This window comes from Centruroides sculpturatus, unplaced genomic scaffold (genome assembly GCF_000671375.1).
Source record: "Centruroides sculpturatus isolate CEXI.00-Female unplaced genomic scaffold, Cexi_2.0 scaffold699, whole genome shotgun sequence".
NCBI classification, from domain to species: domain Eukaryota; kingdom Metazoa; phylum Arthropoda; class Arachnida; order Scorpiones; family Buthidae; genus Centruroides; species Centruroides sculpturatus.
The window spans coordinates 117,026-143,369 of NW_019385003.1; the positions used below are offsets into that span (position 1 = coordinate 117,026).

Consider the following 26,344-nt stretch of genomic DNA (forward strand, 5'->3'; position numbering starts at 1 on the left):
GTGGGAATTACAGGATATTTATGCCCTGTAATTCCCACGACAGGCAGACATTTTTTTTGCCATTTTTACGGACTAATTACGTCAGCGCAGAAATATTTACTTTTATTTTATTTTTTTCTGTTAATGCGAAACAGGTGCTTTTCTCGCAATTGTTAGGTTAAATTCTTTAGATTGTGGGGCAAATAAATAAGTAAATTATAATTAGAAAAATGCATTTTCTCGCTCTTTCTTTGTAATAAAAATTTCATTGCTCCCCCCTTTCGCTATTGTTTCTAATTGATCACGTGAGGGGAAAATGAGGAAAGAAACGTGGAATTTGTCATTATTACCTCGGCATAAGATAATATATTTTTTTTAATTCTGAAATTTTCTGTCGGCGAATTCCTCATTAAAGATTTATTAAGAGGTTTCAATTTGGCTAATTTACTTAAATTTAGTAATTAATCACGTGGCCTTGTATACTAAAGAATAAACTGGGAATGTAGTAGATACCACGTGGACCGTGCCACTGTCCGGAATTGTGTCCGGGTTTCTACTGTGACTCACTCTGTCTATATATTCATGTACTGTACACATATAATACACAATATTCATATACAATACTGTATACACTCATAAATACACGGACAGGATTTGCTTGCGAAATTTACGAATAGTCTGCCCATTAGTGTATATACTATACTGTACTTCACCGTACAGACAATTAAGGGTAATTTATGGCAGCAATTTACCACGTTCTTAGTTTTCCAAGTTAATTTATGCGGGCGATTTATTCGTCGTCTTACCCCTTTCATACTTCGCCCACTTTTTACGTTATGACCTAAAACGTAAGAAAGGCACGCGACAATAATTGTCATCATTTAAAGGGATAAATCCCGGATTAAAATAAAGGAATTAAGGAGGAAGATGGTAGATAACGGAGGTTTTCCACGAATAAATAAATCTCCATTATCTCACGTTTAGAGGAGAGTAAGAAAATAAGATTTTCCGAGAGAATTTTATTGCCGTACTTGAATTTCCTCACGAAATTTCTATACCAGCATTGGGTTTACGTCACGTGCCGACAGCCTATTGGGAAACCAAAGTATTAGTCACCACAGTGGTACCCCTGGCTTCATTCGTATGCGTAAATTGATCCAAGTTAACATTTGCAAAGGTTAGAAAATTTGCTGGAGCTTAGCTTATCAACATACAGAGAATAAAAATGTTTAATCCGGATCAAAATGGCGCCATGGAAATCACCCCCCCCCGAAATGACAAGTAGAAGCTTTAAGCACCCTTTGGAAACGTCTTCATCGATTGAAATTTAATAATTTTCCAGCATTTTCCGCGAGAAATTCTCCAAGAGGCATAATAAAAAGGCATTAAGAATACTTATTTAATCCGCTTAAACCCCGACCCCACGTCATTCATCCCCACTTAGAAGGGGGATTAATTCCATTATAGAGAAGTCGTGTTTGGCCTTTGTTTTTTTTTTTTTCCTGGTGTCGATCGACTTGGCTCTTCTCTGAGTAGAAGACAAAAGTTGACTCTACTTAAATTAACTGAGGATAGAACTGGAAAACGCTTGAATTATCGGGCATCGATCGTCCCCCCCAAACCGCATTAATTAAATATCTCGCGCAATTTATACGAATTTCTAGACCTACTCCACTTTTCCGCGCCTATTTTAACCGGGTTTCTCCACCCACGCTTCGAATTAAAGAAAGATTATTTATCATTCTTCACCGGACTCCGGCAATTTCTAGTTAATGAAGATTTAGAAAGGAGCCTAAAGAGACTTTTATCCCCCGTGTGACGTAAACACGAGCGATTGCTCATAAATCCCCATTCGAATGGCGATAAATCCCTAATCATTTTTCTCGATATTTCATCTCTGGATGTTGTCTAACTTCCCTTTCAATTGATGCGGCGTAGTCGGGGGGGTGTGCATCGACTTTTTTTTTTTGCCTCTGACTTAATTCATTGTGACGTCACTCGCCGTTTATGCCAGGGTGTGGTTCGGATGCGAACGTGTTACGTACCCCGAATGAGATAACCTTAAAGCGAATGACCGGTTAATGTACTGTCGAAACGTGGCGTAGAAACGGTAATTGAAAGTAGTGTGAGTCACACAAACACACACACACACACACAAAAAACACAGAATTATTTTTAAGATTCCACGAAATTCGATCGAAAAAAAAAATCGTTGCGATGCTTACGTAACTCGATAATTATTTTCTGTTACGATTGATTACTTTGTTTTCTCTTCTGGGATTGGTTAATGTATTCTTTATTCGTTCTGAGATTGGTCACTAGTTTCTCTCCCCCCTTCTTTTACGATTGGGTAACTTTTTTTTTCTCTTTTGTGATTGGATATTGATTTGTTCATCCATTTTGATTGGTGGTCGACATCGTTTTCTTATTTTGTTCGTTAATTACCGGCATTTTTTCTTCTTCTCTACGATTGGTTAACGGATGCTTATCTCTACGCTAATTGGCTGGCTTGTGTTACTTTTCCTATATCACAATACTGTTTTAATTCCTTGTAATAATTAATTTTAATAAATACGTAGCGGCAATTGTTGTGGCTAAGAAGAACTTCAATGATAAATTGGGGAAAATATCAGGGATTTTAGTCTAAATCCCTTTATAGAATGCTTATTTTTTTCTTTATTTTTTAACCCTCTAACAATGTTTTCAGACCGACAAAATGCCACATAAATATTAGTGAACGATGCCGACAATAACCTCTTACAAACAATGTGTGTTGTCCATTGTCTGGTGGGGTTTGTGAAGGGCCGTCTGCCAACAGATCCAACATCTGCCCGGGTTGCTTTTGTGTGTACACAGAGAGGGAGGCATGTTTGTCGTCATTTGACAAACTAGTACGGTTCGTTGTGTAACTTGGCGCAATTGGAAGCACACAACGTCGTAATGAGGAGAGTTTGCCACCGAGGCGAAGAAGGCCTCGGGGACCGTCCCCCCCTCCTGCACCGTTCCAAAATTAAAAAAGGAGGAGGAGGAGGAAGAGTAGTTCAGTAAATTTAATTGTACTTTCATAATTCGTTTAATGTTACGGTCCGGTGTTAAATTTTAATTAGATTCCGACAGATAAGCGGGTTCTAATTCTCTTATGGATTGTTTTATTCCAAAGCCCCGTTTTCTGCTTCTTATAACCCAACTTTCTTTTTGAGGGAGAGTAACGAGATCCGCGTTTTAACGCATTTTGCAGATTGGTCTGTAAAACACGTGCTGCTGGAAGACCCCGCGGGGTGGTGTTTAAGCTCCTCTCGGTCACGTGATGACAATGCCATCAGCAGTGGTGTCTTAAAGTCTGGCTGTTGCGGATAAAAGAGTCTGTCGTCCTTCGATGAACCGCTACGATTGGATGCAATTACTAGTCTTTGTGAACTTCCTACGGCGAGAATTGCCGTAAATAAGGGCAATTCTCGCCGTAGAGACAAATTAAATCGATATATACAGATCTAGAGATCATTTAGGATCCGAATCTTTCTTATCGAAGAAAGGACCCTTACGCTATATACTATACGAACAAAGGGTCTTTTTAGGAAACAAATATCCCCCTTTTTACAATTAAGAGTACATTTTATTGAATGAAACTTAATACGTAGTTAGACCAAGTGTTTTCGATTAAAAAACTATTTAAATTCGCCATTTAAGCTGTAGATTGTTGATTTTTCTGTTTTTTTTTTCATAAAATGTAGAAAATCGGGCACTTCCATGTTTTATATACCAGTCGACCCCCCTATAACACTGTTGACTATTCCGTTTTATATGAATTCCATGTTGTACGAGTCACTTAGATTTTACAAATATGTGTGCCGGGCTGTGAACGGTTCACGTATTTGTAAAATCTAAGTGACTCGTACAACATGGAATTCATATAAAACGGAATAGTCAACAGTGTTATAGGGGGGTCGACTGTATTCTTTATTTATTATTTACAATTGTTTATTAAATTTGTTTTTAAAACCCAACAACCTATCGACAATGGAAAAACCAATGTAATTTGCAAATGTTTATTTAACTACTTGACACGCACAAAAAAGTCAGTGGGAAACATCTATAGGGAACAATCTATAGGAAACATCAATGGGAGACATATATAGGGAACGTTGTGGGGAATATCAAAAGGAGACGTCTATGGGGAATGTCAATAGAAGAAATCTAGTAGAGAATATCAATAGGAAATATATCTACAGAGAAGAATGTAGGGGAAACATCAACAGGGAACACTATAAAGGGTAAAATCTACAGGGAAGATATCTGTAGGGAAACATTTGATAAGAAACAATCTACAAGAGAGCATCTGTATTCCAAACAGCGATGCTCGTTTATATTACACCATATTATATAAATTTATTACTTTCACAATTTTACGAGGAACAAAAGAATATTTATCAATAGACGGCAAAGTGTGGAGAAGTGTTTTTGTAGACGTTAGTCGTTCGAATTTGATCGGCCAAGTGAAGTGCATCGGAAGACAGTTCACAAACAAAGCACTTAGAGTGCTTGCAGCGCAACACTCTCGAGACTCTTTTATACTCTTATATCGTAAAAGGAACAATGGACGGTTACGGGCTCAATTGGGCAAAGGATCATTCGCGTGGGATTTTCGAATCGAGATACTTATCTCCATTCTTCCATCCACCTTTTTCTTCTTCTTCTTCCTCCTCTTTCACTTCTGTATTTCCCTGTTAGAAACAACAACGGCCTCCATTTTGCCCATTTAATTACGATTAAAGTGCCAAATAAATTTAGTCGATACCGAAAATTTTCGTGTAAAACCCAACTTATAATCAAGTTATTATTAGCGTTTTAAAAGAAAAACCGAATTAGAAAGAGATAAATTGAGCCACTCCGCAGCACTTTCTATGATTATCTCGAAGGGAAAAAAAACCCCGGTGTTAATTATCGTACTGTTTGTATAATTGGACGTTTTCACACAACTGCACATAGAAAGAATAATTGAATCACTAATTACCCCAATATTATTTGTAATTTTTCATTTTTTCCCACGAGAATTTTTACTTTTAAACGAATTTCCGAATTTACCACTCTCGGAATTTCCTAATTTGTAAGAACTAAGTTGTCTTCTTAATTGTGTTTTACGTCACAATTTATCGCTGCGAAAATAGTTTTTTTTTTTTTCCCCAGAAAGGAAACGTCACAATAAAAAAGAATGTAGGCCAGAAATTCGATGTAATTTCCAATTGATTCATCTTTTAGAAGCTCGATCTTTTCATAAAATCCCATTTGGAGAAGTTCAAGAAAGGGAATTTATCGATTATCGTCCTGTACAGACGTGTCGTAACTTAAGAATTCGATTATTACTGTTATAAAAAGCTCATCGATCATTATTTTGATATTGTTCGGTAGTAATTGTAGTCATATTGTTCTTTTCTCGTTAACCGAGGCATTATCAAAAGGCAAACAAACGTAACATTGTAACTAACAATGGTTAAGTCTGCACCAATCTGGTCGTAATTAACACGGGCACGACCATAGAAAGGTTAAAAAAAAATGGCGACTTGTATCTTTTAGCGTGTTACACACCTCACACAAAACCCAAGGGGTCGAGCTCGAATTTGGAAGATTTCGTTATTCTTTATACGTGTTTTAAAAAACACCATCCCGTGTTTCCTTTCGAGTTCAGAAAGTCGTTACGTCACATCGCAGCATCCAATAAGTTGTAACGTTCTTCGGGGGCCTAGAGCAAACGAGATAGATGTGTCTGGCAATCAGGAATAGTGTCGTATCCAGTTAGTGTCAACTTATACCTTTAAGGGAAGTCGAGATCTCGAGGGACACATAGCTATTTGTGGGACGAGATTATTTGTGTAACGAGGAATCTCCCGCATTCTGCTTCAGACTATTATGTGGGGAAGTTTTTTTTCCCCTTCTTCTTCTTCTTCTTCTTCCTCTTCCTCCTTCCTTCTCTCCCTCCCTCTCATTCTAGAGAAATTAGAAAAGTGAGCAAAACGAATTATCTGTAAGCGTGGATGGCGAGCCTTTTTTTTCTTTTGTATTTTTCCACGCGTTGCAAGCGAAAGGGGGGTGAGGAACTTTGCCGAATTATACGATTATCAGATAAATGAATCATATCGGGCCATTACCAGATAATCCCATTGAGAAATGGGTTACAGATTGTAGTTTTTTTCTTTTTTATGAAGGTCTGCAACACCCCTCCTGAAGTCCCCGATAAGAATACGGTTATCGTTAATGCTTTTATTGTAGGTGCTCAAATAAAGTTAATTTAAACATTGTTACGATAGGAACTATCTTCACTTATCTAACTCACTTTTATAGCAGAAGATCGGTTTACTCCAGAGAATTTTTCTTTCTATCGCTGTCTCTCTCTCTCTCTTTCCTTCCCCTTCTCCAAGAATAGAATCAACTACGGTTTGAAGGTAAAAACTTCTGCTGTTTATCGAAGTAAATCTTGTTCTGTGTCTGTGTTTTATGTTGCCATTAAGAGAATTAATCATTTTTTTTAACGATTCTAAGCCCTTGAATTACGTTTGATAAGCGATTAAAGCGACTGGCGAAGCGTGAAGAGAATCCTCAGAAGTCGAGCCGCGAGCGTTGGTTATTCTAAATTACAAACACCGAACAATACATTACGGATAATGTTAAAAAATTCGCCGAAAAGAATTGTAAATATCAAGAGAATTTGTTTTTTTTTTTCCAGAAAAGTTTGCGTCGCGTCGCGCCGCTTGAGTTTGCGTCAAACTTTTGACGCAAACTCAAGCGGCGCGTCATCGGGAGCGGAAATTGCGCGTGATGTAAACGATTCACTGCTCAGGGCCTCAAATTTTTGCATTTATTACTATATAGAGGAGAGGAAGGGCCTATTATATATCAGGGCCCGAACATTTGGATCCTGATTCGGGACCCAGTAGGGGCCCGAACATTTGGACGAGAAAGCTTAGCAATTGTTTCGATCGTGTTGAGTAATTTAGGGGATTTTTTAGGGGCATTTTGAGGCTCGTTCCATGCGGCGAGACGTTGGTAAGGGGCACGAATTTCGAACCAGAGCCCAGTTAGTGCCACAAGTCCAAGTCTAGTGGTTTTACTTTAGTAAAAAAGACATAAATGACCACGAATTTATTTAAAAAAAGGGGAAAAATTCATTCGATTAAAGAAAAACCGGCGAGTACTAGAAGTACAGTAAAGTTTACGGCCAGGTTTTCTAACATAAAAGGATTGGAGGTTATAAATGTCTTGGCAACTCGAATGGCCGAAAAAATTCCGAACCGCAAACGAATTGTAATGAAATTCGTATTCAACGGAATTTTATTTATTGTTACGATTCATAAAAAATATAATAAATATCTTTCTTCACTTGTAAGCGAGAGTCTTCTTTGTCGCTGGTGTGGAATAGAAAACGGCAGTTTACTGGGTCGTAAAGGACTCCATACAACCTGTGCTTTATAACCATTGGATGAGATTTAGTCTCGAGCAGCATCACGAAAATAAAATTGATCCCCTTCGCCATTTAAAAACACCAATTTTACAAGCTTTTAATTAACAATTATGCGGTGTTTTTTTTATTTAAATTGGTGTGCCACTTGTGTATTTATACGATAAAATCCGTCGAAAACAGGTGCCGCGCGATCCGGCTTACACAGGTTTTACTGTGAGATTTGGTTATAAACGGGAAGCAGTTTGGTGTGTCGAATCTTTTCTCTCGATTGAAATGTGGCAGGGGATGTCGGTTAACCTCGAAATTGTTCGACGCAAGCTGTTACTTCTCTCTTCTTCTTTAACACAATACTTTAACATCGTTTATATGTGCTATGAATTAATCGAAAATTATTAATTGCTGCTCGAAATTAATCGCTCTTTGTAATGTCTACCGCTTTTAATGAACGTTTTGTTCGTTTCCTTTATCGATTTTGCTTATTCTCTATTAATTTTAGGTTAGTTAATTACGCCGTTGGCGATGATAGTATTGTAATTTGTCGTGTGTGTCTTAATACGAGGAACGAAAGGGAAATACTACGTAGAAGCGTGCATAATTGAATGAAAAAATACGATTCGCGTGTGCACAAAACGAGAGACGTTGCTTTATGCGTTACTAACAATTAATCGTGTGTATAAGTCGAGCCGACAATACCCGAGTTTATATCCATCATATTTCCACCGTAATCCGAACATATTTGCACCCTATTTCTACCATATTTCTGTGCTATTTTCTCTACAGTTCCGCTGTATTTTCACCACACTATATATTTATTTATGCTGTATATGCACACGTATACAGCGAGCTTATGTAAAACGGACACTTAAAGGACTGAGCTTCATCATTCTCTATACCAAGAGGTACAGTACGTAAGGAACAGCAGGGACTAACAAAATTGTTCGCTGTATCTAGATAATTATTTGTATAGATATAAACAAAGATAAATCCGCGTATACACGGAAACACATAGGCCCGTAGGTACAAAACATACACAGACGTATAAAGGCACAGAACACGCACAAACACATAAGTCATAGAACACACAAAGAGTTGCAGCGAGCACACAGAAATCGAAAGTTACTACAGTAAAGAATTAGGCAAAGTATAGAGCGAAGAGACAAATACACTTCAATTTTATTCTATCGTCACACACGCAGATAATAGATTGACGATTGTAATTGGTTACATTGTATAATTTAAAAGGGTAATGAGACTGTGCGCGCGCTTTAAGTGAGTTTGGCACGAATATAAATCGCTTTAAAATCGAAATATTAAGGTTAGAAATACGTATATTTGTACGTAAAACCGTGGAGAAGCGATAATTATTTTCGACGGGTTTAGAAACTGGCCGTATTTTAACCCCTTTTCGGCCAATCTAAGAGGGAAGATAAGGTAACGACATTTGCGTCATTTAATTATTAAAAGCGCCAATCCTCGACAAATAAGCCATATCATAATTATGGCGGAATAATTAACTTAATTAGTTGGCAAATAAAACCGTTGTATTGATGTTGGCCCGTGGCCAAATTCGCGTATTGATATTAAACCGAGATTTCGATTTCCAGAAAATTAGTCGACTCCTCCTCCATCCTCTTCTCCCTCTTCCTTCCTAAATTCTTCTTCTTTCTCCACTCTAAAAGGGGGGGGGCCGAACCATCCGTTCTCCTACAAAGCATTAATTCAAAGGTTACCTCGAAAGATGCCATTTTGCCACCCACCTTCTCCTATACTTCCGACATACTTGGTGTTTAACCATATATCTCCTACACTGTGTTACTTGTAATTCACCATATTCCACCATTCTTTTACTACATTCCAGTGACATTTCTACCAAAACCACCCTGTTTTAACCCGTATAAATCGCGTATAAATGAATAATTTACCGGGCATTAATTAAAGCAGTTAATTTCCAATCGATATTTTTCAGGATCCTCCGAGAGAACAAATTGAACTCAATCGAATATGGCGCATTTTCTTCGCTTCCCGGCATCGTTAAGCTGTAAGTAAACAAAAGGAGTGGAAAATTTTAATTTCTTTCCTCTTAGATTAATCATAGATTAATTTAGAGTAAGGCCATCATCATCGACGGGCTCTTTTATAAGAAATTATAACGGCAAACGTGCAGAGAGAGGGGGGGGGGAAGGACGACTAAATTAATAATAACACGTGGTCCGGGGGGAGGAGACGGTAAGGAGTTTTGCATCTCCTTGGAATTCTCGCGTGTGATTCGGTAACGCCATTAATGGACGAAGCCGGATTAGTTAATTCGATGGATGAATTAATGAAGAGAGACAAAGATGATCTTGTCGGACGGCCGAGAATTATAAACGATCCTTAATGATGATGGCGCCCTTCTTCACAACTTCCTCTTCACCTCTAATTGATTTCGCCCGCCGAGGGAACCACGCCGTAAATTATCTTCGAGCCCTTTCTACAATTCTTAATGTTTATATTAAAATCTTGGCCTCCTTTTCTTCGTCTCGAATTAAATTAAGAATTACGCCGTTTCATGTGTGGGGGGATGTATAAACCCCGTTTTAACTAAGGGAATGTGGAAACGTCTGCCTCTTTTTTTTTATACCGTACTGTAGTACGTCGCGTGTTTACTTTGTTGGCATGCGGGACTAACTTTAATGCGTCGACTGTGCTCGTGTGTGTAACTTGTGTGTAGTGTCGTGTGTGCATTTTTATATTTGCTTTCCTATTTATGCCCTTCTATCGTCTTTTTTCTGTCGGCACGTATATTTAATCGTGCGGTTTTAAGTGTTTATCTACCCGCCTATATAAATTCGCGTATGTCTAAATATAGATGTTTAATCTGTGTGTTTTTGTATGTGTAATGCATGCTTGCAATATTTATGGTTTCTTTTTTTGGTGTTAAGTTATTTATTCGTATTATAAGTTATGCTATTTTGTTCACATATAGGCCTTTCTTTCTGTTATTAGCCCGCTATTTTCTTGTGCTCCTGTCTGTTTTGCGTGTATATCTGTTGTTGATGTGTTTATAACTGTTGTTTTCACGTCCTCCTGTCTGTTGTTCGCATGTGTTTATATCTGTTGTTTTCACGTGCTTCTGTCTGTTGTTTGCATGTGTTTATATCTAGGGATCAGTTGAATCTCTTCGTCTCGACAGCCGTTTGTATATGAAGATTTATTTATATCCTGTGTGTTTGTCTGTTCCAATGAAACGTGTTGCTTTATTAAAGATACGAGAAACATTAAATATAAAATATTCACGAATTTCTAGTCTAAGGGAATTCTCTAAAGTTGCTTAGCGCGGACACACACATTTACAGGTCGTCACTCGACGTGAGCGGGAATCTCAAGCACGATGATTAAAAGTTGATATTTTCCATGTGTATGTACTTATGTGCGCGTGGGATTTCATATTAAACTTTCTACCCGACGTGCTCCCGAAATATAGGCCCATATCGGTAACCACGTGACTCGTAAACTCTCATCTTTACAGAAAACCACACACTAAAACGGTGTCATTCTTGTCTTCTTATTAATACCCGTTTATTTACAATCTGCACGTGGTTCTTAAGGTTTTTAGCCTGATGGAACTTTGTGGTTACGGGTGTTTAAAACGTATACACTTAGTTTCATTCAAAACCCAAATTAGTGGATTTATAATTACACGTCCCTTCTCTAAAATCAACATTATTTACCTTATTGAACCCCTAAAATCTATTTTATCTATTCTAATTTCGCTCAAGTACAGTTTCGGAGGGTCCGAATCACTTGTATATAAAATACACGTGAAAATATATGGATCCACATTAACCACCATAAAGCTAAATTACTCTTATTTAAATACCTACACACCCGAAAGAAAAATACAGTCGATCCCCCCTATAACACTGTTGATAATTCCGTTTTATATGAATTCCACGTTGTACGAGTCACTTAGATTTTACAAATACGTCAGCCGTTCACAGCCCTACACACGTATTTGTAAAATCTAAGTGACTCGTACAACATGGAATTCATATAAAACGGAATTATTAACAGTGTTATAGGGGGGATCGACTGTACTACGTATACACACAATACGAACCCGGTTAACCGAATTTTAACCGGTTAACCACCCAATTTATAATTTCATCTTAACGCGCTTTTAAATATATTTCTTACTTGTAGTCGGGGGTGTTGGACCTTAACTACAAAAAAAGAAAACTATGTTGGCGAATTTTGGCATCGTGCCCACGTTACCACTTCCTCCCCCCCGTTCTTTCGAGCCCATATCTCATGGAATTCCGTGACGTCACGTTCCTACTTTTATCGAGATGGTTCTAAACCAGTCAGTTGGAACGTATCTACCTTTAAATGGTGGACCCCGCGGACAAATTATTGTCCCGAATGTCACCCCGAATGATAAACGTACCACGATTGTAGATGCTTTTTCTTCCTTCCAATAGACAATAATAGCTATTTTCTTCCAGGATCGTCTCGTAGGAAAATACGAGAAAGATCATTGTTTATTTTCAAAATGGCAGTTTTATGTCCCCATATTATTTGTGGGCGGGGCACGTGTCAACCCCAATCGTCGAGTCGACGTCATCCGAGTGTTGGAGCGAGTGAGGAAAAAGGAGAGCCGGGAGGAGCATACATTTTAATACCAAGAGATATAAGCTGTCAGTTTTTGTGGTGATGGATCGCCTTCTCACTTCTGCACCATTCCAAGAGATCGCGCGCGCACACACACAGGCTCTTGTTTTCTCGCATTCACCCCCTCCGCGTCTGGATCGAGGAGATTAGGTCTCGGAATCTTTTCCCTCCGCCTCTCTTCTTCATTAACTAACAAAAGTCGGGGAAAAATCCCGATAATAGAATAGAAACACGGCAGATTAATCGTGGGTTCGCTTCGTGAATTAGTCATTCGTCAACTTAATGATTATTAAATACGCCGAGGAGGATCGTTATTGTCGTATTATCGCCAAAATAATAATTTAGCTGCCCTTAAACTACCCCAAATGAGTCATTTTTAATCGAATGTCGTAAGCACTTACCGATAAAATCGAACACCGGAATAATTGCCGGCCACTTCTTAATTCCTCCCCCCTTTTTCTGCAGTTGTTAAAGAAGAAAAGAAAAAAAATGTCTGCCCGTTAATAATTTCCTTCTCGTCGGTGGTATTTATAACAAGTTAAATAGGTATGACGTAACGCGAGAGAGGCCCCGGTAGGTTATAAATACGGAGGGAGGGCCTCATCTCCGACCGAAAACCGTATAAAATACGTCACCGTTTTACACAGAAGACGAAATTTTGCGCTATAAAATACGTTCAGACACACCGACGGACGAATTTTTTGTATTAAAGAAAGGCAAAAGAAGCTGGCGAGTAAAGTAGGGCAGAGATTAAAGTAATAAAAGAAAAATCGAGAGCAGCGGAAAGGGGAGAAGATTCTTTACACTAGTTTGAAAGGTTTGTTATAGATAATCAATGGGAGGAATAAAATCAGATGGATTCTATCCATTACTCTCTCCGATAGCGTGACGGACGTGCGATTCCATCGTCGCGTGATGATCTGCTTGATTATTGATAGCCGAGTGCACCCGAGGATAGAATTATTCTCACGTCCGTTAAATCGTGGGAATAAGCGATTTTTCCTTCGACCACCCCCCCTTACTTTTACGCGAATTTCCGATATTTCGCCCGTTTCTCTGTCCTTAAAATAAACACAAGTTGTAAATTTATACTTCCTCCTTCAATCTTTACCCCTTTTCTCTTCCGAATCTTCGAAATTTTTGGGTGTTCCCATCCCCCCCGAATACAATACCCCGTTACGCTTGTAAATATGGGAGTATTTTTCAATAGAATTTTCCGTTACCATGACGACATGCGGCTCCATAAGTCGAAGGGGGGAACCACCATCGATTGCTGGCAAAAGGGTCTGGATGAATGATCGAACACTGGCAGACTGCAAATAGGCCGCCCCCGACCTTTTTCTCTGTGCCATTTAAATGGCGAAAGTTAATTATTTATGGGGGATGACGCGTTTATCTCGTATAAAACAGTTATTAATATTCAAAAATGGATTTTATTTTATTGATGATGCGATAAAAAACGATTTAGAATGTAAGAAAAAAAGAATTGAAGTAGCGGGTGAGAGGGTTCCGTGACGTAACGAGTGATTGACTGTACGGTGGAGGGTGGTTAATGTTGCAGAATGTGTGCTCGACCGAAAGCTAAAACGAGATCTTGATAGTAAAGTTATGCCTGGGAACGACTTTTCTTCAATAACATAACGTTATTATTGTCTAAGGATCTGTTGTTTGCATGTGTTTATATCTGTTGTTTTCACGTGCTTCTGTCTGTTGTTTGCATGTGTTTATATCTGTTGTTTGCATGTGTTTATATCTGTTGTTTTCACGTGCTCCTGTCTGTTGTTCGCATGTGTTTATATCGATTGTTTGTATATCGATATCGATCGTTTAGGCATTCGCACGGGAGGTAAATAATGTCAGTTATTTACCAATGCGAAATTGGAACACACAAACATTCCGAAACGGGCGCAATTTTCCAAAAGAAGCAAACGAACCTCCCCGGTTGGGGTATGGAAATTTGCTTTTAATAAATTTGGCGGCGTTTACGTCGAATATGCTAATCGCTTTTATCGATCCTCCGAAAAAGGAAAAACGCCGGGAATTTCTTTTTGTTTTCCCTCATTCTCCTTCGGAGGCCCGCATTTCGCCAGTGTCGAACGTTTCCGGCCGTGGCCCGCCGACGACGAAAATCGAATAATTTGGAAATGATTTGGCAAGGAGCCACGCGCCCGGCCGACTTTTTATTAAGAGGAAGAAATGATTAAATTCTTGGCCAAGGTGTATCGAGTCGGAAGGAAGGAAGAAGGCAACGGTCATAATAAAGGAAAAAGGAAAACAAGAAGAAGGGCCAAATCGTAATCTAATTTACAAATAAATTAAGCGAATAAGAGAAGCGGAATAAAAGTCGAGAATCGATTAAATGTAAATCGAAAGGCGATTGGATATTAAAAAGAGGAGGAGGAGGAGGAAGAAAGGGAGAGTTTTCGCCTCTTGACTTTAGGCAAATGCGAAGTTAATTGCCAGCAATCCAACGCCGCGCCACGCTTTGGGGTCTTTTAAGTAAGACGGCGAATTTGCGCGAATTTCGTCCGCCGACTTTTATCAATAAACGGCGTTTATCCCGCACGTAATTTAAAACTTCAATCGACTCCATTCAAAGAAGATAAACGTAATTAAGTTAAAAGCGTTTGCCGGGAGACGGGGGGGGAGGGCGAAAAATTGGCATTTCTTCCATAAAAGAGGAAACGGTCGAGTGGATTGGCGGAACGTCTGCCCTATCGACTCCGCGCCAGAAAGTTTAATGAAGCTTAACCACTTTGTGACCGTCTGTTGTCCTCTCCTTATCGAAAGGTGGAGACCGATGACCGCCGCGCGCCTGCGCTCTGCCCGTTTCCGTCTTCTCTCTCTTCTCGTCACCTCCCTAATCCCGGGAGAGGGGGTGGGAGCGAGCTTTCTTTCGCTCCGGAGAAGACGAGAAAACACCCCGAAACACTTCTAATGACGCATCCGCGACTTTTCCTTTCCACGCTTCCATTGTTGCTCTCCCTTTTCCGTCCGGTTGTATTGTTACGGCTTTCACCCCCTTTTAAATAAATTCCCGTTTTATGACGCGCGGAATGCGTGCTTTAACCCTCCCTCCACCCGTCGCGCGGTGTTAATTTAATCGGGGGCGGGATGCACCCCCTAAATCCGTAGTAAAAACATTTTCCTCTCTGCATTTCCCCCCCGTAGAAATTTCTGATCGGCCGTTTGTGCCGGTGTATCTCCGTGTCTTCTTATTTCCGGTGTTTTGTGTGTTTTTTGTATTATCTCTCGCGCTAACAAATAAACTGTGCACTTTTCCAAATTATCTGCGGTTCTGTACGTCCTCGTGTCGAACGGCGCGAGGTGCTACCCTCATTTCTTTAATCGAATATAACGCGAAGGGGTGGGTAATTTTCACGCTCGTATTCGTATTGTTATAAGGCGCAGAAATGTTACGTTAAGTTTGATCGTAACTAAAGATCGATCGACGATCGATGATCGATCATCGTCGTAATTGGCTCCAGTTTTGAATTTACGAAGCGTTGCGTGGGCAGCGAAACTCCCCTCAACTTTTGCTGTATTAGGGATTTTTACGCGAAATTTCCCGAAAAATACGGCGAAGTGGCGAGTGACGTGGGTGTATTAACCTCGGGTTAATTAAATCCCCTTTTCTAAGAGCCAAAAATAAACACGCCCGGCAAAAAAGAGGAAAACAAATTCGGGAAATTTTGCCGGAGATGGATGGAGCGTTACCCTCTAACAGTCAAACGTGACGTCTCGGCCAACAGGGTACAGATTGGCGGGGCACGTGTCAACCCCAATCGTCGAGTCGACGTCATCCGAGTGTTGGAGCGAGTGAGGAAAAAGGAGAGCCGGGAGGAGCATACATTTTAATACCAAGAGATATAAGCTGTCAGTTTTTGTGGTGATGGATCGCCTTCTCACTTCTGCACCATTCCAAGAGATCGCGCGCGCACACACACAGGCTCTTGTTTTCTCGCATTCACCCCCTCCGCGTCTGGATCGAGGAGATTAGGTCTCGGAATCTTTTCCCTCCGCCTCTCTTCTTCATTAACTAACAAAAGTCGGGGAAAAATCCCGATAATAGAATAGAAACACGGCAGATTAATCGTGGGTTCGCTTCGTGAATTAGTCATTCGTCAACTTAATGATTATTAAATACGCCGAGGAGGATCGTTATTGTCGTATTATCGCCAAAATAATAATTTAGCTGCCCTTAAACTACCCCAAATGAGTCATTTTTAATCGAATGTCGTAAGCACTTACCGATAAAATCGAACACCGGAATAATTGCCGGCCACTTCTTAATTCCTCCCCCCTTTTTCTGCAGTTGTTAAAGAAGAAAAGAAAAAAAATGTCTGCCCGTTAATAATTTCCTTCTCGTCGGTGGTATTTATAACAAGTTAAATAGGTATGACGTAACGCGAGAGAGGCCCCGGTAGGTTATAAATACGGAGGGAGGGCCTCATCTCCGACCGAAAACCGTATAAAATACGTCACCGTTTTACACAGAAGACGAAATTTTGCGCTATAAAATACGTTCAGACACACCGACGGACGAATTTTTTGTATTAAAGAAAGGCAAAAGAAGCTGGCGAGTAAAGTAGGGCAGAGATTAAAGTAATAAAAGAAAAATCGAGAGCAGCGGAAAGGGGAGAAGATTCTTTACACTAGTTTGAAAGGTTTGTTATAGATAATCAATGGGAGGAATAAAATCAGATGGATTCTATCCATTACTCTCTCCGATAGCGTGACGGACGTGCGATTCCATCGTCGCGTGATGATCTGCTTGATTATTGATAGTCGAGTGCACCCGAGGATAGAATTATTCTCACGTCCGTTAAATCGTGGGAATAAGCGATTTTTCCTTCGACCACCCCCCCTTACTTTTACGCGAATTTCCGATATTTCGCCCGTTTCTCTGTCCTTAAAATAAACACAAGTTGTAAATTTATACTTCCTCCTTCAATCTTTACCCCTTTTCTCTTCCGAATCTTCGAAATTTTGGGGTGTTCCTATCCCCCCCGAATACAATACCCCGTTACGCTTGTAAATATGGGAGTATTTTTCAATAGAATTTTCCGTTACCATGACGACATGCGGCTCCATAAGTCGAAGGGGGGAACCACCATCGATTGCTGGCAAAAGGGTCTGGATGAATGATCGAACACTGGCAGACTGCAAATAGGCCGCCCCCGACCTTTTTCTCTGTGCCATTTAAATGGCGAAAGTTAATTATTTATGGGGGATGACGCGTTTATCTCGTATAAAACAGTTATTAATATTCAAAAATGGATTTTATTTTATTGATGATGCGATAAAAAACGATTTAGAATGTAAGAAAAAAAGAATTGAAGTAGCGGGTGAGAGGGTTCCGTGACGTAACGAGTGATTGACTGTACGGTGGAGGGTGGTTAATGTTGCAGAATGTGTGCTCGACCGAAAGCTAAAACGAGATCTTGATAGTAAAGTTATGCCTGGGAACGACTTTTCTTCAATAACATAACGTTATTATTGTCTAAGGAGAGAGTTCTATCCCTATTCGGAGCAATAGAATTGCTATAATGTTTCGAAAGGAACCGAACCCACTCCTTCGACAGCACGAGATAACAGTAGAGAAGAGCGGTTCTGGGATCAGTTGAATCTCTTCGTCTCGACAGCCGTTTGTATATGAAGATTTATTTATATCCTGTGTGTTTGTCTGTTCCAATGAAACGTGTTGCTTTATTAAAGATACGAGAAACATTAAATATAAAATATTCACGAATTTCTAGTCTAAGGGAATTCTCTAAAGTTGCTTAGCGCGGACACACACATTTACAGGTCGTCACTCGACGTGAGCGGGAATCTCAAGCATGATGATTAAAAGTTGATATTTTCCATGTGTATGTACTTATGTGCGCGTGGGATTTCATATTAAACTTTCTACCCGACGTGCTCCCGAAATATAGGCCCATATCGGTAACCACGTGACTCGTAAACTCTCATCTTTACAGAAAACCACACACTAAAACGGTGTCATTCTTGTCTTCTTATTAATACCCGTTTATTTACAATCTGCACGTGGTTCTTAAGGTTTTTAGCCTGATGGAACTTTGTGGTTACGGGTGTTTAAAACGTATACACTTAGTTTCATTCAAAACCCAAATTAGTGGATTTATAATTACACGTCCCTTCTCTAAAATCAACATTATTTACCTTATTGAACCCCTAAAATCTATTTTATCTATTCTAATTTCGCTCAAGTACAGTTTCGGAGGGTCCGAATCACTTGTATATAAAATACACGTGAAAATATATGGATCCACATTAACCACCATAAAGCTAAATTACTCTTATTTAAATACCTACACACCCGAAAGAAAAATACAGTCGATCCCCCCTATAACACTGTTGATAATTCCGTTTTATATGAATTCCACGTTGTACGAGTCACTTAGATTTTACAAATACGTCAGCCGTTCACAGCCCTACACACGTATTTGTAAAATCTAAGTGACTCGTACAACGTGGAATTCATATAAAACGGAATTATTAACAGTGTTATAGGGGGGATCGACTGTATTTTTCTTTCGGGTGTGTAGGTATTTAAATAAGAGTAATTTAGCTTTATGGTGGTTAATGTGGATCCATATATTTTCACGTGTATTTTATATACAAGTGATTCGGACCCTCCGAAACTGTACTTGAGCGAAATTAGAATAGATAAAATAGATTTTAGGGGTTCAATAAGGTAAATAATGTTGATTTTAGAGAAGGGACGTGTAATTATAAATCCACTAATTTGGGTTTTGAATGAAACTAAGTGTATACGTTTTAAACACCCGTAACCACAAAGTTCCATCAGGCTAAAAACCTTAAGAACCACGTGCAGATTGTAAATAAACGGGTATTAATAAGAAGACAAGAATGACACCGTTTTAGTGTGTGGTTTTCTGTAAAGATGAGAGTTTACGAGTCACGTGGTTACCGATATGGGCCTATATTTCGGGAGCACGTCGGGTAGAAAGTTTAATATGAAATCCCACGCGCACATAAGTACATACACATGGAAAATATCAACTTTTAATCATCATGCTTGAGATTCCCGCTCACGTCGAGTGACGACCTGTAAATGTGTGTGTCCGCGCTAAGCAACTTTAGAGAATTCCCTTAGACTAGAAATTCGTGAATATTTTATATTTAATGTTTCTCGTATCTTTAATAAAGCAACACGTTTCATTGGAACAGACAAACACACAGGATATAAATAAATCTTCATATACAAACGGCTGTCGAGACGAAGAGATTCAACTGATCCCAGAACCGCTCTTCTCTACTGTTATCTCGTGCTGTCGAAGGAGTGGGTTCGGTTCCTTTCGAAACATTATAGCAATTCTATTGCTCCGAATAGGGATAGAACTCTCTCCTTAGACAATAATAACGTTATGTTATTGAAGAAAAGTCGTTCCCAGGCATAACTTTACTATCAAGATCTCGTTTTAGCTTTCGGTCGAGCACACATTCTGCAACATTAACCACCCTCCACCGTACAGTCAATCACTCGTTACGTCACGGAACCCTCTCACCCGCTACTTCAATTCTTTTTTTCTTACATTCTAAATCGTTTTTTATCGCATCATCAATAAAATAAAATCCATTTTTGAATATTAATANTGGTTTTGCATTTTCAGAAAAAATTTTGTCTTTTGATTTAACAAATAAAAAGCATCAAAAGTGACAAGCAAAATAATAAACAATATCTCTCAAAATTTCAGTTTTTACTTCTGATTACAGTTAAATCAGGCAACGTCTTTTTAATCTTTAGAACCGCATTTCCAATTATGTAACACACACTTTAAAAAATCATATCTCACTGACCAGTTACTTTATTTTAAAGCTTACAAATACAATTGCTTTACAATGCAAGGTTTATTTACAGGTGTCGGCAAGAAGAATCTAGAGAATGCGACAGAGTTTCGACAAAAGAAAGAAGAGTCAAAAGGGTTAACGAATTGAAGTTTCGGTCGAAAACTGGAGGGAACCAAGGAGGCAATACTGCAGGAATTGCACAAAATTCCAATCAACTTCCCGGTCCGCAGAACCGCAGAGAGCCGCGGGAGCAACATCCATCTTCGAGGGAAGAGAGATGCCGCCCGAGTATCGGTGGCATTTTAAACGTCTCACTTAAGTTTAATTCATTATAAATAAATTTGTATTTCATTCAACCATAAAAAAAAACAAGATACAGTTTATAAAAACAGTACTGGTGATTCTGGAGTTATAAATTTTTAAAGCGCGGTCATATAATATGGAATTATGCAGCACATAAGACTATTTGTCACTATTATTTCTGGTTTTATAGTCAAATGTTTACTTTACATCCTCAGATTCATGCAGTTTAGTCTACAAGTTTTTAGTGCCCAGTAAAAAATTTATCCAAACAAACAATAAATATGTGCACTCAAGTCTCTAACCTTCAAGTTTGAGAATTCTTTATCAAAGTATTATGAAAGTAATACTGTAATAAAAGTAATAAAATGGAAAAAATAAATATTTACAATTAATTAGAAGGGTCACTCAGCTCTTAATTAGCTTTCAACAAACAGAAAAAAAAAAAGTTAATTTATATCATAAAGATTCTATTGTTTGTACAACGAAAAGTATGAAGAAATAAAGAAAAACATTTTAAATATTGATCTATAATTTTTTTTCCTTATTTTCATTCGGAATAAATTCAATTATAATGTGGTTTACGAACGACGCGTCGCGTACGTCGCGCCGTACGTCGCGTCGTTCGTACTCTTTGAACTACATCCAAATTTATTTTCAAAAATACATTTTGAAACGAGGAAAGGTTTAAGCAAAAGAACTAGGAAAAAAATACGTATTTAAAGAGTGAAGTCCGGACTAATATTTGACGACGTACAGTATTGTACTATACAACACATCCGGCGAGCGCGTAACGGCGTAGCGTACGCGACACGCAAACCCACGTGCGGTTTTTCTACTCGCATCTTATTTTTGCACTGGATGTAAGATCCAGCACATAATAAAAAAAAATTGAATACTAGAAATAATCATTTTAACGGCAGCAATATAAATTCGGCGCGTCTACGCGACGCCAAGCGCGCTTGGCGTCGCGTAGACGCGCCGAATTTATATTGCTGCCGTTAAAATGATTATTTCTAGTATTCAATTTTTTTTTATTATGTGCCGGATCTTACATCCAGTGCAAAAATAAGATGCGAGTAGAAAAACCGCACGTGGGTTTGCGTGTCGCGTACGCTACGCCGTTACGCGCTCGCCGGATGTGTTGTATAGTACAATACTGTACGTCGTCAAATATTAGTCCGGACTTCACTCTTTAAATACGTATTTTTTTCCTAGTTCTTTTGCTTAAACCTTTCCTCGTTTCAAAATGTATTTTTGAAAATAAATTTGGATGTAGTTCAAAGAGTACGAACGACGCGACGTACGGCGCGACGTACGCGACGCGTCGTTCGTAAACCACATTATAATTGAATTTATTCCGAATGAAAATAAGGAAAAAAAATTATAGATCAATATTTAAAATGTTTTTCTTTATTTCTTCATACTTTTCGTTGTACAAACAATAGAATCTTTATGATATAAATTAACTTTTTTTTTTCTGTTTGTTGAAAGCTAATTAAGAGCTGAGTGACCCTTCTAATTAATTGTAAATATTTATTTTTTCCATTTTATTACTTTTATTACAGTATTACTTTCATAATACTTTGATAAAGAATTCTCAAACTTGAAGGTTAGAGACTTGAGTGCACATATTTATTGTTTGTTTGGATAAATTTTTTACTGGGCACTAAAAACTTGTAGACTAAACTGCATGAATCTGAGGATGTAAAGTAAACATTTGACTATAAAACCAGAAATAATAGTGACAAATAGTCTTATGTGCTGCATAATTCCATATTATATGACCGCGCTTTAAAAATTTATAACTCCAGAATCACCAGTACTGTTTTTATAAACTGTATCTTGTTTTTTTTTATGGTTGAATGAAATACAAATTTATTTATAATGAATTAAACTTAAGTGAGACGTTTAAAATGCCACCGATACTCGGGCGGCATCTCTCTTCCCTCGAAGATGGATGTTGCTCCCGCGGCTCTCTGCGGTTCTGCGGACCGGGAAGTTGATTGGAATTTTGTGCAATTCCTGCAGTATTGCCTCCTTGGTTCCCTCCAGTTTTCGACCGAAACTTCAATTCGTTAACCCTTTTGACTCTTCTTTCTTTTGTCGAAACTCTGTCGCATTCTCTAGATTCTTCTTGCCGACACCTGTAAATAAACCTTGCATTGTAAAGCAATTGTATTTGTAAGCTTTAAAATAAAGTAACTGGTCAGTGAGATATGATTTTTTAAAGTGTGTGTTACATAATTGGAAATGCGGTTCTAAAGATTAAAAAGACGTTGCCTGATTTAACTGTAATCAGAAGTAAAAACTGAAATTTTGAGAGATATTGTTTATTATTTTGCTTGTCACTTTTGATGCTTTTTATTTGTTAAATCAAAAGACAAAATTTTTTCTGAAAATGCAAAACCAGAATGTAGATAAGGCTCCTTGCTGTAACTTAAGCTGCGACCTAACCAAAGTAAGCTCTAGCCTGAGCTATGCCTCAGGTTAACTCTAGCCTGAACTATGCACTTTCCACCTCGTTATTATTCGGTAGAGGGAAAGCTACTTTTATGTTACAACTCTGTGCCGTAAGCGGTATAATACTAGATCTGCGGATTCTACAATGCAACAAAAACTTCTGTCGTAGCATAATTGCATTGTAATTTGAAAAAAAAAACTCAATAAAAGCATAAAAATGTTAATGTTTTCTATACTTAATACATGAAAATTACTTTGATAACACTGAAGCTCAGTTTTGTAATCAATTTAAATGGAAAGTTTGTAAAAAAAGAAACAAGAAAACAAATTCTAGAGTTAAATTGCTTTAAAGATTTTAAAATAAATTATTTTTTAATCTTGTAAATTTATTTAATTTTTAGGAAAATTAGAATATTTAAATGATTAACTGTATATTAAAATCAAGTCTGAATTATTATTACATATTTATTGTAGAATATAGATACATTGAGTGTAAGAGTTTATTTTCAGAGGAATATTTATCCATTTATCCGGTACTTGAAATGTGGAGAAATTTCACAAGATTTTAATTCAGATACCATTAAAATTAGGTGTAAAAAGAATATTTAATACTCCTAATATTCTTTTTGAAATACTGGCCAGTCAACAAATTCAGTTTAATGGCATTAATGTTCGAAAAATTAAATGGTTTTCTTAATAGGCTCGAATGTTTTTGACGTATATAAAATGCCATCCTCAGAAAACTCCTTTCCAAATAAATAAAAAAAATATTATGGATTTTTATGCTATAATTATATTTTATTATTAATGAAATTATGAACGCAGGCCTATTAAATTCTTTTACCTTTTTCCTAAATAAAATATAGCTTAAATCTCAATTTTATCTGTTAAATTATAAAAAATGTTTTTAAAAAAAAAATATTAAAGCATCAAAGATAAATTTATTTTAATTTTATCTTTCTAATGGTAGCATTTATTGGATTTAATAATAACTCTCTTTCAAATATGCCAGAGTATTTGTATACAAGTAATCAGATTCCTTTGGTTGGATCTGGGTTCAGACTAATGCACCGACTTAACAGAAGTTTCTAATGTAATGGAATTAGTTAGTAGAGCCAGAGGAAAGTCATTGTATTTGGGTGCAGATAACTCTGTCCCTATAATTGAACGGATCGTTGTCCTAAGAGGAAAAGGAGAAGAGATCTTTACCTGCTTGTTACCATGACGACCTTCCTACCATCAGACTTTAACATTATCAATCATTGACTCCTACCCACCTCGTCTCTTCCTCCAATATCTGTTCCTTCTCATACATTTGCTATTGCCATGTTGTGTTGTTCTGTCAAAACAAGTGATGAACAACTCTCCATTGTCCTCCGTTAGTCTTCCATAATCAGCAAATGCTCTGATTGAATTGCTCTATGGTGCGTGTCACACTCTTTTGGGATTCGGAATTGTGATAGAATAATGAAACCATTGTTAGTCTTATTAATATTATAATCGTGAATTAGTTGTGGTTTTCTAAAAGTGTTAATTTTATTAATTGTAAATTAATTGTATTAAAGACTTTTATTTAATTAAAAGTAATGTGGATGTCATTTAATAGTATAAAATTAATCATTTTTAAATGTTTTTAATTCATAATTTAATTTAATTTTTTTTTTTTAGTGACCTGTCCAGAAATTTAATCAGTAAAATTCAAGAAGGAGCTTTTCTAAATTTATCAAATGTAGAAAAACTGTAAGCATTTTTCATTTTAATTACTTTTTAATCATTATAAGAATGTATAATATACGTTTGACTTCAATACACATATTTATGTATGCGTGAATGCACGTGTTAAACTTATATTTACATGCAAACACACAGACGTACTGATCCAAATTAAATCTAATAGTTTTCTTTGTGTAGTGTGTACAATTGTGTCTTGTTCATTACTTTATTTTAGTGTGTTTATATTTATTTATTTACCTTTTTTACTTGAACTTTTCTTTCAAAACAACAATAGCTAATGATTTTCTTATTAGTTTACTTAGTTTAATTGGAGTCAAACAAATATACAAATCTAAATCCCAACTTTGTGTTTAAGTATATAAATTAGATATTACTAGAATTTTTCTGAATAATTGAGTTAAACTATAGTTTTAATTAGCGGCAATTGGTTTGCATATTTTAATTATTAGTATAGTTACGTTCATTTATTTAATGTTAACAATTGGCTGATCAGTTCGAGTGTTCAGTTTGCCACGGAATGGAAGTTTCTTTCCAAAAATCAATAAAATATATATAGATACGTAATGTAATTTCTGCAAGTTATTCTCACATAATCTATAATTATTTAAAGATTAAGAATTTGATAAATTGACCTTTTTAAAATTTAATAAAAAAGAAAAATTATGTTANTTTTTTTCGGTTTAGTGAAAAATAACGGAAGTAAAGTCCGTCTTGGATCAAGAACAGATCGGTAATTTTGAAAATTTCGTATTGTTTCGAACGGCCAATAGGATCGTTGGTCTTGCGTAACGTATTTTTCTTCTGTGTTTTACGTCACACGCTGCGTGTTCGGTACTTGTTAAAGTACAATAAAAGATCAATCATGGCGAAAGGTATAATTCGTAAAAATGGAATACTTCCAAAAAAAGAACATCTGTATAATATTAATGTTGTGCGTGTAGAATATTAAAAATAACACTAGGAGTCTCCCCGATAAAAGATGGTTTTCTATTCCCAGATCCATTATTTTCTTTACTTTTTAATAGAAAATAAATGGGTAATACGCATGGGATGTTTCCTACATTAATTTCTGAAGGATTAAAAAAAATAATACTGCGATCGGACGAAGAAAATAATAGATTGATTAACGTGATTGATAAAAGTTTGTGAAACTTTAATTGAAAGTTATTCTCTTCCCTACGCCCGGCTTCCTTCGTACTTACGATCCGCCATTTTGTTTTCATCGTTCTCTACGTTTGTACGGATACTCGTAATAAAATGTTACCTTACAATTTATACTCGTTTACAACACAGAATAATACTTTGTCTCGTTAGTATTGTTGTTCCATACACACTAACGATACTCGTATTTTGTACAGTACAGTTAACGGTGGTCGTAGTGTAAATTCATAATACATAACTAACATTCTGTCTGTATTATGTACTGTACAGTACGTTTAAGATACTACAACACAGCAATACTCAGGTTTGTGTGAGCCGTTAACAATACTCGTTATGTTGAATAATTCTCCATTTTATTTTGTATCCTCTACGTTTGTAGGATCCGTTAAAGACACTATTAATACGGTCTATCCTCCATTTTATTCATATTTTTTACGTTATTCTGACGATCTTTACGGCATAAAACAATACTCTGGTTTGTTAGTATTGTTCTATACGTTCGTACGACACACTAACGATACTCGTAACAGAACAATCATCCAGGTTCATAATACAGAACTATCCTTCATTTTGCCCGTATTATACAGTTGACCCCCCTATAACACTGTTGATAATTCCGTTTTATATGAATTCCGTGTTGTACGAGTAACTTAGATTTTACAAATACGTGAGCCGTTCACAGCCCGGCACACGTATTTGTAAAATCTAAGTGACTCGTACAACATGGAATTCATATAAAACGGAATTATCAACAGTGTTATAGGGGGG

The 26,344-nt window shown here is 37.3% G+C and overlaps 1 protein-coding gene across 1 annotated transcript in view; it reads left to right on the top strand.

The window, feature by feature from the left end:
* LOC111633249 (adhesion G protein-coupled receptor A3-like) overlaps nucleotides 1-26,344 on the top strand; it is an 81,587-nt gene that overhangs the window by 6,436 nt on the left and 48,807 nt on the right. The window contains exons 2-3 of the mRNA XM_023377787.1: nucleotides 9,399-9,470; nucleotides 24,350-24,421. Of these exons, the coding sequence (XP_023233555.1) occupies nucleotides 9,399-9,470; nucleotides 24,350-24,421 (144 nt within the window). The remainder of the gene's footprint in view (nucleotides 1-9,398; nucleotides 9,471-24,349; nucleotides 24,422-26,344) is intronic.